The 15,858-nt window shown below is 44.3% G+C and overlaps 1 protein-coding gene across 1 annotated transcript in view; it reads left to right on the plus strand.

Annotated features, from left to right (window-relative positions):
* The window catches only part of LOC126162309 (trypsin-1-like), a 35,881-nt gene that overhangs the window by 3,761 nt on the left and 16,262 nt on the right, over window positions 1-15,858 (plus strand). The window contains exon 2 of the mRNA XM_049918736.1: window positions 11,043-11,199. Within this exon, the coding sequence (XP_049774693.1) occupies window positions 11,043-11,199 (157 nt within the window). The remainder of the gene's footprint in view (window positions 1-11,042; window positions 11,200-15,858) is intronic.

Consider the following 15,858-nt stretch of genomic DNA (forward strand, 5'->3'; position numbering starts at 1 on the left):
GTCACCGACCCACAGTTGTTCGGAATTGGTTTGAAGAACGTTCTGTAAAAGTCGAACGAATGATTTGATCAACCTTAGCGCCCGACATGTACCACATCGAACTTTATGGGACATAATCGAGAGCTCATTTCGTGAACAAAATACTGCACCGGCAACACTTTCGCAGTTATGGACTGTATAGGAGCAGCATGGCTAAGTATTTTTCAGAGGACTTCCAGAGACTTGTTGAGTACATCCCACGTGACGTCAAGTTGTTGCACTACGCCAGGCGAAAGAAAGACCAGCACTATGTTAGGAGGTATCTCATGACTTTTCTCGCCACACTGTATATTGCACTTATCATCGAGATCAACATACACGTATGGGGGCACAATGTTTAAGGTTGACTTGGGGCTATGGAAATAGCGTTAACAGGATATTATATTGAAGGATACACAGACGTACCAAGGAGACGTACATACACTACTGGCCATTAAAATTGCTACACCACGAAGATGACGTGCTAGATACGCGAAATTTAACCGACAGGAAGAAGATGCTGTGATTTGCAAATGATTAGCTTTTCAGAGCATTCACACAAGTTTGGCGCCGGTGGCGAAACCTACAACGTGCTGACATGAGGAAAGTTTCCAACCGATTTCTCATACACAAAAAGCAGTTGACCGGCGTTGCCTGGTGAAACGTTGTTCTGATGCCTCGTGTAAGGGGGAGAAATGCGTACCATCACGTTTCCGACTTTGATAAAGGTCGGATTGTACCCTATCGCGATTGCGGTTTATCGTATCGCGGCATTGCTGCTCGCGTTGGTCGAGATCCAAAGACTGTTAGCAGAATATGAAATCGGCGGGTTCAGGAGGGTAATACGGAACGCCGTGCTGGATCCCAACGGCCTCGTATCACTAGCAATCGAGATGACAGACAACTTATTCGCATGGCTGTAACGGATCGTACAGCCACGTCTCGATCCTTGAGTCAACAGACGGGGACGTTTGCAAGACAACAACCATTTGCAGGAACAGTTCGACGACGTTTGCAGCAGCATGGACTATCAGCTGGGAGACCATGGCTGCGGTTACCCTTGACGCTGCATCACAGACAGGAGCGCATGCAATGGTGTACTCAACGACGAACCTGGATGCACGAATGGCAAAACGTCATTTTTTCGGATGAATCCAGGTTCTGTTTACAGCATCTTGATGGTTGCATCCGTGTTTGGCGACATCGCGGTGAATGCACATTGGAGTTGTGTATTCGTCATTACCCGGGGTGATGGAATGGGGTGCCGTTGGTTACATGTCTCGGTCACCTCTTGTTCGCACTGACGGCACTTTGAACAGTAGACGTTACATTTAAGATATTTTACGACCTGTGGCACTACACTGCATTCGATCCCTGCGAAAACCTACATTTCAGCAGGATAATGCATTACCGCATGTTGCAGGTGCTGTATGGGCCTTTCTGGATACAGAAAATGTTCGACTGCTGCCCTGGCCAGCACATTCTCCACATCTCTCAGCAATTGAAAACGTCTGGTCAATGGTGGGCGAGCAACTGGCTCGTCTCAATACCCCAGTTACTGCTCTTAATAACTGTGGTCGTGTTGAAGCTGCATGGGCAGCTGTACCTGTACACGCCATCCAAGCTCTGTTTGACTCAATGCTCAGGCGTATCAAGGCCGTTATTACGGCCAGAGGTGGTTGTTCTGGGTACTGATTTCTCAGGGTCTATGCACCAAAATTGCGTGAATATGTTATCACATATCAGTTCTAGTATAATATATTTGTGCAATGAATACCCGTTTATCATCTGCATTTCTTCTTGGTGTAGCAATTTTAATGGGCAGTAGTGTAGATGAAGCATACGGGTGTTTTCCTTCATGTGGACTGCATAGTGATAAGACTGGCTAAATTACAATGCCTGACAACAAAAGTGAATCTAGGATGTTAACGTTAACTTTCTACGTGGACACATCATCGGGGCGGGTATGCAAATGATTTAAGCTACAATTGTCTGTGACCGGTAGAACTGCTACCAAAGCGCATGTATATTGTTCGTGTTTAGTGTTATTACCAGGCCTGCGTGAAGAGCAACAGATGTTGAGCGATAACTATGAAGAAGGCGGAGATGCCGCGTACTATTGTGATACAGTGCCGTCAGCCCCTGTAAAGGACCTCGCGTTAGGTCACATTTGGCCCTCTGGTTGAATTGTGGAATATGCAGATACGCGAGCCATTCGCGTATGACAGTGACCCAATGATGGACTGCATGGGAACGTCAGTGCGAGCATACCCTTTGTCAAGGTTCTGGTTGACTACGTCTGACCACCACAAAGAAGGATCTCGGTATTGTGCACCAGCCGCATCATAACCCCATTAAAGCTGCCATTCCATCCGACAAGTAGTAGACACAACATTTTGTGTCATCCTGCTCGAGTGGGCGGCTACTAGTCGTAGCCAGACTAGGGAGTTACTGTCCCATGCGTAGTATGATGCTGTGACAGGGCAACACAAACGGCTGTCATTCGAGTGTTGCCAAAACCAGGAAGCAAGCGCTGACGAGGAATGGCGTCGTACTCGGCGATGAAGCGTAGCTCAGCATTAGCAGGATGACCTTCGTCAGCGGTTAACGAGTATGACGGCGACCTGGGGAGAGGTCCTATTCTTTCAATGTTTTGGAGACGCACAGCGGCGTTACTCACGGCATCACCGTTTCGGGGGTCATCGGGGATGGCTTCAGGTCACGGCTGGCAGTGACTGAGGAACTCTGGCGACACAACAGTACGACACAGACATCGTGCGTCCTCATGTGTTACTTTCTACATCTTCATCTATATACATACTCCACAATCCACCATACGGTGTGTGGCGGAGGGTACCTCGTACCAAAACTAGCATCTTCTCTCCCTATTCCACTCCCAAACAGAATGAGGCAAAAATGACTGCCTATTGCCACTCTAAGAGCCCAAATCTCTCTTATCTTATCTTTGTGGTCTTTCTGCGAAATATAAGCTGGCGTCATTTAAATTGTACCGCAATCAGCCTCAAATGCTGGTTCTCTAAATTTCCTCAGTAGTGATTCACGAAAAGAACGCCTCCTTTCCTCTAGAGACTCCCACCCGAGTTCCTGAAGCATTTCCGTAACACTCGCGTGATGGTCAAACCTACCAGTAACAAATCTAGCAGCCCGCCTCTGAATTGCTTCTATGTCCTCCCTCAATCCGACCTGATAGGGATCCCAAACGCTCGAGCAGTACTCAAGAATAGGTCGTATTAGTGTTTTATAAGCGGTCTCCTTTACAGATGAACCATATCTTCCCAAAATTCTACCAATGAACGGAAGACGACAATCCGCCTTCCCCTCAAACTGCCATTACATGCTTGTCCCACTTCATATCGCTCTGCATGTGACAGCATCTCGGTGTCCTCATTTAACAGGACAGTGCTCAACCACACATGTCACGTGTCACTAAGAAGTGCATGCGTGATGCTGAGGTATTCCCGCGGCCAGCAGGATTCTCACATCTGTCCCCGATCGAAAATGTGTAGGATCAGCTCGGACGTCAACTCAATCCTATTGCCACTAACCAGGATACCAAGGACCAAACAGCTGTTTGCCAGCTTGCCTCAGGTGAACTTAAAAGGTCTGCGTGACATTATTCTTAACCGAATCAATGAATGGATCAACGGCACAGGGCCAACGCGATACTGGTGAGCTTATACTACCAAGTCCATTATAAATTTGACTTGATTTTGTAATCACTAAAATAGCCTCATATACTCTGTGAACTCGTGATGTTTCATTTCCTCCTGGTCCTTATCCTTCTCTGTCTTAGTCATGCAGTGCCGTATGTAGAGAAACTTCCTTTTGAGTGGTTCAAATTCTGGGTACTTCATTTCTTCGTCAGGCAGTGTATGTAAAACATACATTACGTTAATTACGCAGGGTGTCCCCACCTTTTGATTCAAATTGAAACGTGTAAGAGTGGGTCCACAAATGATTATATCAGGATAGAGAATCAATGATGAAAAATGCCAGTTTATTATGTTATGGACATACACAGCATACCAACAACGTAGTTCGTAGTAATTGGTCATAGCGACGATCTCCAGCGTCAATGCATGTACTGCAACGGCGCATGCAGTTCTTGGATACTATACGCCTTGTTGTCCGCGAAAGAATATGGTTTCAGCATGACGGTGCACCATGCTACTTCGATGTTAATGTCCACGAGCACCTGAACAATGAGTACCCTGATTGTTGGACTGGAAGACAAGTCCTGCCCCATGGCCAGCGCGATCGCCGTACCTCACACCAATCGACGTCTTCCTCTGGGGATACGCCAAAACGTTCGTTTATGGAGCCCGCGTAGAAAGGAATGAAGCTCTGCTTAGTCGGGTCCAAGCTGCCTGTCTCCTGAAACAACAGAGATCTTTGAGGCAATGCGACAGAACTTAATGGGCCGTTGCCATGCAAACATTGATAATGGCGCTCTTCTTTTTGAGCAATTACTCTAAAGTACTCTGTGTATGTCCATAATGCAATAAATATGCGTTTCTAAACATTTGACCCCTATCTCAATATAATGGGTTGTTGATCCACTACCAATGTTTCAATCTGACCGAATACATTTCAGACACCTTCTACGGGAACGTGGTCCCTCCCTAAAGAACATAGAACAAATAAGAATGAGTACACCTCAAAAATTCTTGCTATATCGCCAATAAAGTTAAAAATATAAGGAATCCCAGTAGTGGGAAAATTTCATCACTCGACATATCAAACTTCTACGCGAATATTGCGACATCAGAGACTACAGAAATCATTAACAAAAATCAGTCTAGATGAACTTTATGAAATAGTAGGTCTGCTACAATTGATCGCTGCATACTACTTCTCTTTCCAGAATGAAATTTATATGTCGGATTCGTTCCTCGCTGGTACTTTACCTAACATTTTTATGACCACTTTAGAAGAAATTTTTCTTTTTGTCAGATCTAAATCTGAGAAAATAATTTGTCATAATAGTTTCGACGACGTTTTAATCTTGTTTCATGGCACAACACGTGAGAGTAATGTTATACAGCCACAGTTAAACATTTTACCATGTAGCGTAAGATTAAATTCGCAATGGGATCAGAGAAAATCAAAAAGCATCAATAATTTGATCTGAAAATTTCGAATGTGAAACTTGAACATACGTTGGACATACACTCCTGGAAATTGAAATAAGAACACCGTGAATTCATTGTCCCAGGAAGGGGAAACTTTATTGACACATTCCTGGGGTCAGATACATCACATGATCACACTGACAGAACCACAGGCACATAGACACAGGCAACAGAGCATGCACAATGTCGGCACTAGTACAGTGTATATCCACCTTTCGCAGCAATGCAGGCTGCTATTCTCCCATGGAGACGATCGTAGAGATGCTGGATGTAGTCCTGTGGAACGGCTTGCCATGCCATTTCCACCTGGCGCCTCAGTTGGACCAGCGTTCGTGCTGGACGTGCAGACCGCGTGAGATGACGCTTCATCCAGTCCCAAACATGCTCAATGGGGGACAGATCCGGAGATCTTGCTGGCCAGGGTAGTTGACTTACACCTTCTAGAGCACGTTGGGTGGCACGGGATACATGCGGACGTGCATTGTCCTGTTGGAACAGCAAGTTCCCTTGCCGGTCTAGGAATGGTAGAACGATGGGTTTGATGACGGTTTGGATGTACCGTGCACTATTCAGTGTCCCCTCGACGATCACCAGTGGTGTACGGCCAGTGTAGGAGATCGCTCCCCACACCATGATGCCGGGTGTTGGCCCTGTGTGCCTCGGTCGTATGCAGTCCTGATTGTGGCGCTCACCTGCACGGCGCCAAACACGCATACGACCATCATTGGCACCAAGGCAGAAGCGACTCTCATCGCTGAAGACGACACGTCTCCATTCGTCCCTCCATTCACGCCTGTCGCGACACCACTGGAGGCGGGCTGCACGATGTTGGGGCGTGAGCGGAAGACGGCCTAACGGTGTGCGGGACCGTAGCCCAGTTTCATGGAGACGGTTCCGAATGGTCCTCGCCGATACCCCAGGAGCAACAGTGTCCCTAATTTGCTGGGAAGTGGCGGTGCGGTCCCCTACGGCACTGCGTAGGATCCTACGGTCTTCGCATGCATCCGTGCGTCGCTGCTGTCCGGTCCCAGGTCGACGGGCACGTGCACCTTCCGCCTACCACTGGCGACAACATCGATGTACTGTGGAGACCTCACGCCCCACGTGTTGAGCAATTCGGCGGTACGTCCACCCGGCCTCCCGCATGCACACTATACGCCCTCGCTCAAAGTCCGTCAACTGCACATATGGTTCACGTCCACGCTGTCGCGGCATGCTACCAGTGTTAAAGACTGCGATGGAGCTCCGTATGCCACGGCAAACTGGCTGACACTGACGGCGGCGGTGCACAAATGTTGCGCAGCTAGCGCCATTCGACGGCCAACACCGCGTTTCCTGGTGTGTCCAATGTGCCGTGCGTGTGATCATTGCTTGTACAGCCCTCTCACAGTGTCCGGAGCAAGTATGGTGGGTCTGACACACCGGTGTCAATGTGTTCTTTTTTCCATTTCCAGGAGTGTATTTCATAAACCCTCCACAACGTAAATAAGTATTCACAGTCAACCATATCACCTGAGGACACATATGGCCTTGTATGTGTTTACACGATGAATTACATATTGTTCAGACTAAACTGGAAAACGAAAAAAACTGGAGAGGAACTACACATTCTCTACAGCGTAGTTGTAAATGACGATTTTCCTAAGAACAAAGCTGATACATTATGTAGAATATATTTCTCAATTTCAAAAATAAGAAACTTTAAACGAGGGTACATGATAACAGAAGAAAATGCCCGTATTTAGGTACTTTTCCTAGCAAAACAGCTTTAAGAATATAGAACTGAAGTTGCAGGAAAACTAACAGTGTACAATGTCTGTTAAGACATACACCACGTAAAACTTGAGCTTTCTCGCAATACATAATATCAATTGTGGGAACTGATTTGACTTTTCTATTGGTCGAACAGAAAAGAAGGTTCAAAGAATACACGGGAGTAGCAAACAGTAGCTCCTTCCCTTTTGTTGCACATTTAAAAGGCTCCAAGCACAAAGTGCTTAATATTAGCGAATCATTACAGGGTTTTCATCGAGTACACAAAGGTAAAGTAATGGACATGGTGAAGGGAACCGGAATTCGGTCTTAGGTAAGGACCGGGAGAGGTGGCGCGGTGCTTAGAACCACGGCTGAAATACCCGTCCGGGCCTCCACATATGGGTTTCACGCGATTTCCTCAATTCGCTTGTCAGGTGCCGGAATGGTTCCTTTGAAAGGAATGGGATAAGTGACGACAGATATTAGGTGATAAGACACATGAGATGATGTGAAGATGGCGATGAAGTTGTTACAGGTTAACGTTGATCCATAATGACCAAGAAAGAAAATAAGTCAAAATATACAGACAAATGGAGACTTGGGGTAAACAATATCGATATAAAAATAACGTATATAAAAATAACGTTATGAACTGAACATGAAGCATGGGAGCACGAACACCCATAATGAAGTTGTCATACACATTTACAAGACTTGAAGGGTCTAATAATAGGTAAATTAGCAGAAATTTTAAAAAATACTGAGTTATTGTTTAGAACCTGTCAAATATGTGTAACTGATGATGGTCGAAGTAGAGAGGATATAGAATGTAGACTGGCAATGGCAAAAAAAGCGTTTATGAAAAAGAGAAATTTGTTAACATCGAGTATAGATTTAAGAGTCAGGAAGTCGTTTCTGAAAGTGGTGCTATAGAAGAATGCTGAAGATTAGGTGGGTAGATCACATAACTAATGAGGAGGTATTGAACAGAATTGGAGAGGAGTTTGTGGCACAACTTGACAAGAAGAAAGGACCGGTTGGTAGGACATGTTCTGAGGCATCAGGGGATCACAAATTTAGCATTGGAGGGCAGCGTGGAGGGTAAAAATCATAGAGGGAGACCAAGAGATGAATATACCAAGCAGAATCAGAAGGATGTAGGTTGCAGTAAGTACTGGGAGATGAAGAAGCTTGCACAGGATGGAGTAGCATGGAGAGCTGCATGAAACCAGTCTCTGGACTGAAGACCACAACAACAACAACAACCAAAGAATGCCACACACTCATGGACCCAGTTGAGCCTGTTTCTACATTATGCTTGTCACTATTGTCTGGGGTATAGTGTCCGCGTTAAGTGACACATACCAACATGAGAAGTCAATCAGCTTCCAGGAATGCGTTTCCAATGGTTCTTGCTGACATTGTGTTTGTCGCATCTTCCCAGGTTCCTGTTGTTGTCATCGTCTATTCAGAGCCAGCCGAACAACCCCTTCTTAATGCACTGTTCTCTTGAGTTAACCTCGTCATCACTCGTTCTGCAGTCGTTACACCACTAGCCAACTGTCAATCCGATGAATCGATCTGACGCTACTAAAACTGAGTTAATAAAAACAGTTTTCCGAAATTCCTCCACCAAAGAAGATGATGTACATATTACAGAACTGGAATTAAGGACAACAGCCAACATGAGTCACTTAGAAGTAAATATCCTCGGTGCAGCGAAGCAACTTAAAGAACTTAATAAAGGAAAGACTTCCAGTCCAGAGAGCATACTAGATAAGTTCCTTTCAGAAAATGGTGATACATCGAAAAAGTCCAAAGAAAGGCAATTGTTTTATATTATCGAAAAACAGGGGAGAGAAGGTTAAGCAAATGATAAGCAAGATGAGGTGGCGACCGTAAAAACAAAGGCGTTTTTCGTTGCCGCGAAATGTTTTCTCGAAATTTCAATCAACTTCTTTTTCGTCTAAATGTGGAAATATTGTCGCCGAACTATACAGGGAGAAATGACCACTGCAATAAAATAAGAGTAATCAGTACTCGTACAGAAAGTCTTAAGTGTCGATTATTCCGAAGCGCTGTTAGAGAGTGGAACGGTAGAGAAATGGTGTGAAGGTGGTTCGAAGAACCCTGTGCCAAGCACTTAAATGTGTATTGCAGAGTAGTGATGTAGATGTGGATGCAACTATGTGCCTAATACCGGTGATTCTACCTTTCACGAAGTCCGAAAGATGTCGGTAATTGCTTGTACCTTACTTCTGTATTAAGACCTTCACCAGGAAAATTCCACTAGCCTTAGACTCGCCCAATGCACTGACACCATATTTCTTCTGTAGGAACGAGTTTTTATGTGCTGAAAGCACTGAAGATAAGCTCGGATAAGGCAGAAGTTTTAGGCAACATACGTTACAGGCTTGGAAACACTAGAGTATACATTTGATTGCGTTCCGTCAAGGTGTTGGAAGTGTAACACTTCAGAATGGTCCGATAGCTAAATTGACTGGGAAGGTGTAAGGCCATTTACTTGTCGTTGGCTTGATAGGATGGGCACGGTATTCGGTGTCAATGTCTTTCGGTAAACTGTGCTTTTCTAACGTCATGTACGAGGTCATACAGGCACAGCGATTTCGAATTTTCATCGTCATAGCAACTTAATTTTGTGTCCATGGTTGGATAACAGCAAGAAACTTGCAATCTTGAGCTGACTGGGGTACAGAAGGCTCCGCTGCATACTTACCTCACGGAGTACAGCCATTGCAGTAACGGAAGAGCAAAACCATTGCGTAGCCGGCCGCGGTGGTCTCGCGGTTCTAGGCGCTCAGTCCGGAACCGCGAGACTGCTACGGTCGCAGGTTCGAATCCTGCCTCGGGCATGGATGTGTGTGATGTCCTTAGGTTAGTTAGGTTTAAGTAGGTCTAAGTTATAGGGGACTGATGACCACATATGTTAAGTCCCATAGTGCTCAGAGCCATTTGAACCATTTTTGAACACCATTGCGTGCTCCAAGCATCAAAATGGATGGCTGGATTGCTGCTGATTTGCAGTACGGATTTCTATACGCTGAAGTACGTCACAAATCGAAGCTATCTATCACGGTGGCCGACGGACACCATACAAGCTGATTGGGCAGCTATTCTGACGTGGGAGATCTTTCCATGAAGTGGGAGTCCTGATACCATTACAGTCATTCTGTCACGGGCAGCGATACATGAACGTAGAATTCTATCGTGAGCATTGTCGTTAGAGCCATGTTCACTGTAACTACGTGCCTTTCAGGAACGTGCATTAAATAGCCACATGTATGGGATATTTCGGAAAATGCGAACATCGTCTGTATTGGAACATCAAGATGCATTAGAACTTCTATAGAAGCAACTTACGCCGGCCGGAGTGGCCGAGTGGTTCTAGGCACTACAGTCTTGAATCGCGCGACCGCTGCGGTCGCAGGATCAAATCCTGCCTCGGGCATGGATGTGTGTGATGTCCTTCGGTTAGTCAGGTTTAAGTATTTCTAAGTTCTAGGGGACTGATGACAACAGAAGTTAAGTCCCATGGTGCACAGAGCCATTTGGACCAAGCAACTTACCTGCTCAAAGGACTGTAACAGTAAAACTACTGAGAACATCTAACACAGAAGGTGAACGAGGGATGACAAGTTTCAAGCTCTTTGTAAATGTGTACGTGCTTGAAATGAACCAACGAATGCTATGATTTCGTTGTCCAGGGTGATAAAATTGCTGAACTATAGCGCTCTCCATGTCGTATTCTACTGGTTCACACCAGGCAGTCATAATTCATAATGTCATCGATACTACTCCATCCTGCTATCTAACTGCTTATTGAGTGTACCATTTTCTCCCCCAATCACGATGGAATCTTCCAGGACGGAACGATATTTCGCCACGAAATCATTGCCGAATTTCATCCAGTGCTGTGGCTCCTAAACGCTATCGTCTCACTTCACTTGTTTGTATGGCGTCACCTAAAAGTATACGCGCTCGCTGTATTTTAGATCTGAAGCCCTTGTAGCAAATGAGCATTTAGTAAATAAGTAGTAGGTACTGTTCACCACGTGTGTAGTGATAGACATTCAAAAGTTGTTTGTCGTGATGCAGTGTCTGGACACGGCGGCCGCATCGTGAACGGCAAACCGGCGGCGGACCACGAGTTCCCGGCGCTGGCGTCTCTGCACGTGAACGGCAGCCACTACTGCGGCGCCAACGTGCTCTCCGAGTACTGGCTGGTCACCGCCGCGCACTGCGTCGCCACTAGGTAAACTAGTGTCACATCTGCGAACTGCATAACCCAGCTGCTCTTACAATGGTTTCCAGTCGCAAAAATACATTTCTTATAATTTGAAATATAATTTCATGACAATGCTCATTATCGAAACGGTCAGTCATAACACCTAACAACAAACTCTCTAACCTAAAAAAATATTTGAAGTGCATTTCATTTATTTTTATACATAAGACATATTTATGACAAAGGCAACTGACTGCCTGATGGCTCCATTAATACGATACAGTTCTTCCGAAATTGTATTTTAGATTTCCTGTAATAAAACCATATTTCGAATATTGAAACCCATATAATACGATGCCCTCTGTTTTACTGCCATGCTTTCAGAATCGACGACAACTAAAGACCATAACCAGCTTGGTTGAGGGACCAACTCGTTCGGCTAGTTGCACGAGATGGATTGTAGTCGAATTAAATCAGGTGATGCCGAGGGAATTAGATTAGGAAATGAGACTCTTAGAGTAGTACATGAGTATTGCTATTTGGGGTGCAAAGAAATTGATGATGGTCGAAGTAGAGAGGATGTAAAATGTAGGAAAGGGTTTCTGAAGAAGAGAAATTTGTTAACGTTGAATGTAGACATAAATGTCACGGAGTCCCTTCTGAAACTATTTGTATTGAGTCCAGCCATATATGGAAATGAAACATGGACGATAAATAGTTGAGACAAGAACAGAATAGAAGCTTTCAAAATATGCTGCTGCAGAAGAATGCTGACGCTTAGATGGGTGGATCAGGTGACTATTGAGGAGGTACTGACTGGAATTAGGGAGAAGAGTAATTTGTGCACAGCTCGACTAGAAGAAGGGATTAGTTGGTAGGACACGTTCTGGAGCATCAAGGGATTACCAATTTAGTACTGGAGGGAAGCGTGGAGGGTAAAAATCGTAGAGGGAGCCCAAGAGATCAATAGACTAAGAAGATTCAGAAGGATGTAGGCTGCAGTAGTTACTTGGACATGCACAGTATAGAGTAGCATCGAGACTTGCATGCAGCCAGTCTCTGGACTGACGATCACAGTAAGAACATGACATAACATAGGATGCCATTCTGTCGTATTAAAAGTCAATTAAACTACGGTTTTGAAAATTAACCTTTATTCAGCACACGCTAGAAGACATGATACCGTTTTTTAAACATAAAACTGTAATTCGAACGCATCAATTGACTTAATATTACTAAACTATAAATCCTAATATGAAATGGTCCGTAACTTCAGAAAAATTACAGACTCGCAAACTGTGAGACGACTTTTCGAATTAGCTCGAAAACTCCTTTAAGCTGAGAAATTTAGCACTTCGATTATCAGTGTTTCTTAACACTAACAATAGTAAGGCGTTTTCCATTACACGCATTACCAGGCGGGAAGGGTACTTTATACCAATAAGAAAAAAAATAGTTAATTGTTGTTGAAACATATTCACAACATACTTTTTAAAGAACTAATGATGCGTAAGTAGCGTCCAGAACCTGAAAAATAGCTTTTAGCACCCTGATAGCAATAACAGTGCACCTTCAATATCGTGTGTTAATGACTTCATGACAAACGCAAGAAATTAAAGAAATGGTAATTTCTTTCATATTTGCTGATTTTTATTCTCGACATGCCTTTTAAAGAAATATCGGTGGATAAGTAAATCCTTGAATCTGGAAATATTTGATAAGATATCCATTGGTGAATGTGACATCAGCTATTGAGACTTAAGTTTTTAGGTTACGTCTAACTGAAAAACTTGAAACATATGTGGAACCTTACAGTAGAATGTCTTTATAAAGATAAATTTTTTTTTCAAAATGTTAAAACATAAAGTAAGAGACCATAGTACTTTCAAAAGATAGGCATAAGGTAGCCCTCCACGGTATTGCGAGAGTTAAATATCGTATATATTTCATTTACTTTCATAATATGGGAGACATGTTTGTGATAATACTACTACGTAGATTAAAGTCTGATTGCCACATTAGTAATATATATTCAAATGAATTTAATGTGAAATAGCAGAACTCTTTTAAGTTAATAATAATATAAATTAAAATAGCGGTGTCCTTTAAAGAGCTTAATTCTATCATTAATTACATGTTCGCAATTCCTTCTGTAACGTCACATCTCTTAAATTTGTGAACAGAGGGTGTGTTTAACTACATTTATGCTTGATGCCAAGCGTCTCTTCGGAGTGAAATTGTGTTGTGGAAAGTCATATAGACCTGCAGTACGTACAATATACCAATGAAAATAATGTATGTTGTAAACAATGGAAAAACATATGTAATGGCAATTGTAACTGTGAGCGCCTTTTGAGGGTTGTGCTACAAAAACGTATCTTGATTTATCAACACTTACAGTGCACATAGTTGCAAAAAATTGTCAGCGCAAGTGAATATCGGAATACTAGACCTCGGATCGACTGCAGCCATTAAAGGCACCACATTGTGTTTTTGATGTCCGCAAGTTGGATCTGTGGCACGATTCATTGGGGGCTCAGACTTTATGAAGCCCAGTCAGTAGGTAAGGCCATAACTTTCACCACAACTTTCATCTCTGCCTTATATTTCAGCGTCTGAACACAAAGATGGTGATATTTTTGGAGAGTATATCCTCTATAGCGGAAAATAATTTATAGAATTTCCATGAAAATGGATTTCCATTATTCGTTTGAGTCAAAATTACGCAGAAGATTCAGAAATAGTAATCTCTTTGTAACTATTTTGTAGGAGTATCCATAGCAATTGGGATGGATTTGGCATTTTCCTTGCTCTGCTGCGAGGTTTGACTGCTTCCTCTGAATCCTAAATCTCTATTACTAAAAGATTAAAACATTGTCCTAGTCAGCCGAATGCTATTTTATGTTGGAAGTCTAACAGCTTCCGAAACACCAAACCTTTTATTTTTAGTTTTTCATATAATTATTGAGTGAATTTAATAATTTGACGTTTTAATTTATTACTTCTTTAGTACTGTAGCCACCGTGGGAACAGTGGGTGGCTACAATTTCAGGATGCGACGTGGCGGAGGTTTGAGGCGCGACGGCATGGCAGTGGAGACCCAGAAAAATGTAGCTGTCAAAATTATTACTTCACTCTGTACTCGTACATTAGCGCTGCGTTGGTGCAGGGAATATAGCCAGAAGGCCGGCGAGATGTCAGCCAGCTCACGCCCAGCTTGCTGAAACACCCACGCCCAGTTTTGCTGGTGTCTGTACCCAGCAGGTGTCAAGTGAACTTGTTGTGTTAGGTGAGCCACAAATATCTGGCATCAACGGCGCACATAGATGGTCGACAGTATCGCGGTACAAGTCAGGTCTATGGTGGATGTGTCCCAGGGGGCGGTGGTGTGCAGTGCGGAGGTGCGTCGACTCCGGTGATGGAAGCCGCCTGCTGTGCATGCGTTGCGACCCACTACCTCCTGAGAAGGAGTACGACTGCTGCTGGAGTGAGCCAGGGAGGCCCCCTGCGCTGTGGCACTCAGTCGGGGGAGGGGGGGGGGGGGTCAGACTTAATGCAGAAGAAAGCCGGCAGCTCTGTGTGGTCGCCTCGTGTGGCACAGCACCCACGTAAGGGTAGATCGCTGGACTTCCGATTAAGCTGCTACGAAAATGACAGCTATTTACAGGGTGAAAAGTATTTAAACCGACAAATTCTGGAAGGTTGTACAGGTCATCAAAAGAAATATTTTTTCCTAATATCATTTTTTCCCTATGAGGAGTATTTAAACCGGCAGAGGAAAATTTATCTGGCGGCAAATGAATTAAACCAACAAACACATTTCCATTTTTTTATAACCAAGAGACCACACATCAACACAACTCAATTTCAGTTACAGTAGATTTTCAAAAATACCTCCACTGACACGTAAACAAAGGTTACACCATCGGATCATGTTCTGTCTGACACAGGCAAAAACCCCAGGAGTATCCTGAATTGTTCCTACTGCTGCTACTATCCGGGCAACATGATCCTCTTCTGATGCAACAGGAGTTGCGTATACAAGGTTGCGCATCTCTCCTCACACAAAAATGTCCAGATCGAGCAGGCCATGGTTCAGGACTACCTCTGCCAATCCACGTTTCTGGGAACCGTCGGTCCAGAAATCGACGCACACGACGACTGAAATGTGCCGGCACCCCGCCATGTTGTCTTGTAGGGAGCGGAACATCTTCCAGCAATTCTGCCAATGCTCTGGCGAGAAAATTGTAATAGTGCCTGCCATTTAATGGTCTAGGTAGCAGATACGGCCCAATTAAACAGTTCCCATCAACACCGACGCACACATTAACGAAGAACCGCACTTGATGGGCGCTAGTAACTGTGGCATGTGGGTTGTGCATGTTGCAGACTCCATCACACCCGAAAGTTGCTTCATCGGTATACAACACAGAGGATGGAAATGTAGGATGCATTTCACACTGTTCCATGTACCAGGGCGAAAACTGTGCTCTGGGTGGATAATGAACTGGTTCCAGGTTGTGGACACGCTGTAAGTGAAATGGACGTAACAATTGCTCTCGAAGGACTGTTCTTACATTCGTCTGATTCATCCCCATGCTACGTGCAATTGCACGAGTGCTAATTGAAGGATCCCGCTCCATGTGCTGGAAGACAGCTTCCTCAAATTGCAGCCTTCTTACCGTG

The sequence above is a fragment of the Schistocerca cancellata genome, chromosome 1 (assembly GCF_023864275.1).
Source record: "Schistocerca cancellata isolate TAMUIC-IGC-003103 chromosome 1, iqSchCanc2.1, whole genome shotgun sequence".
Classification (NCBI taxonomy): domain Eukaryota; kingdom Metazoa; phylum Arthropoda; class Insecta; order Orthoptera; family Acrididae; genus Schistocerca; species Schistocerca cancellata.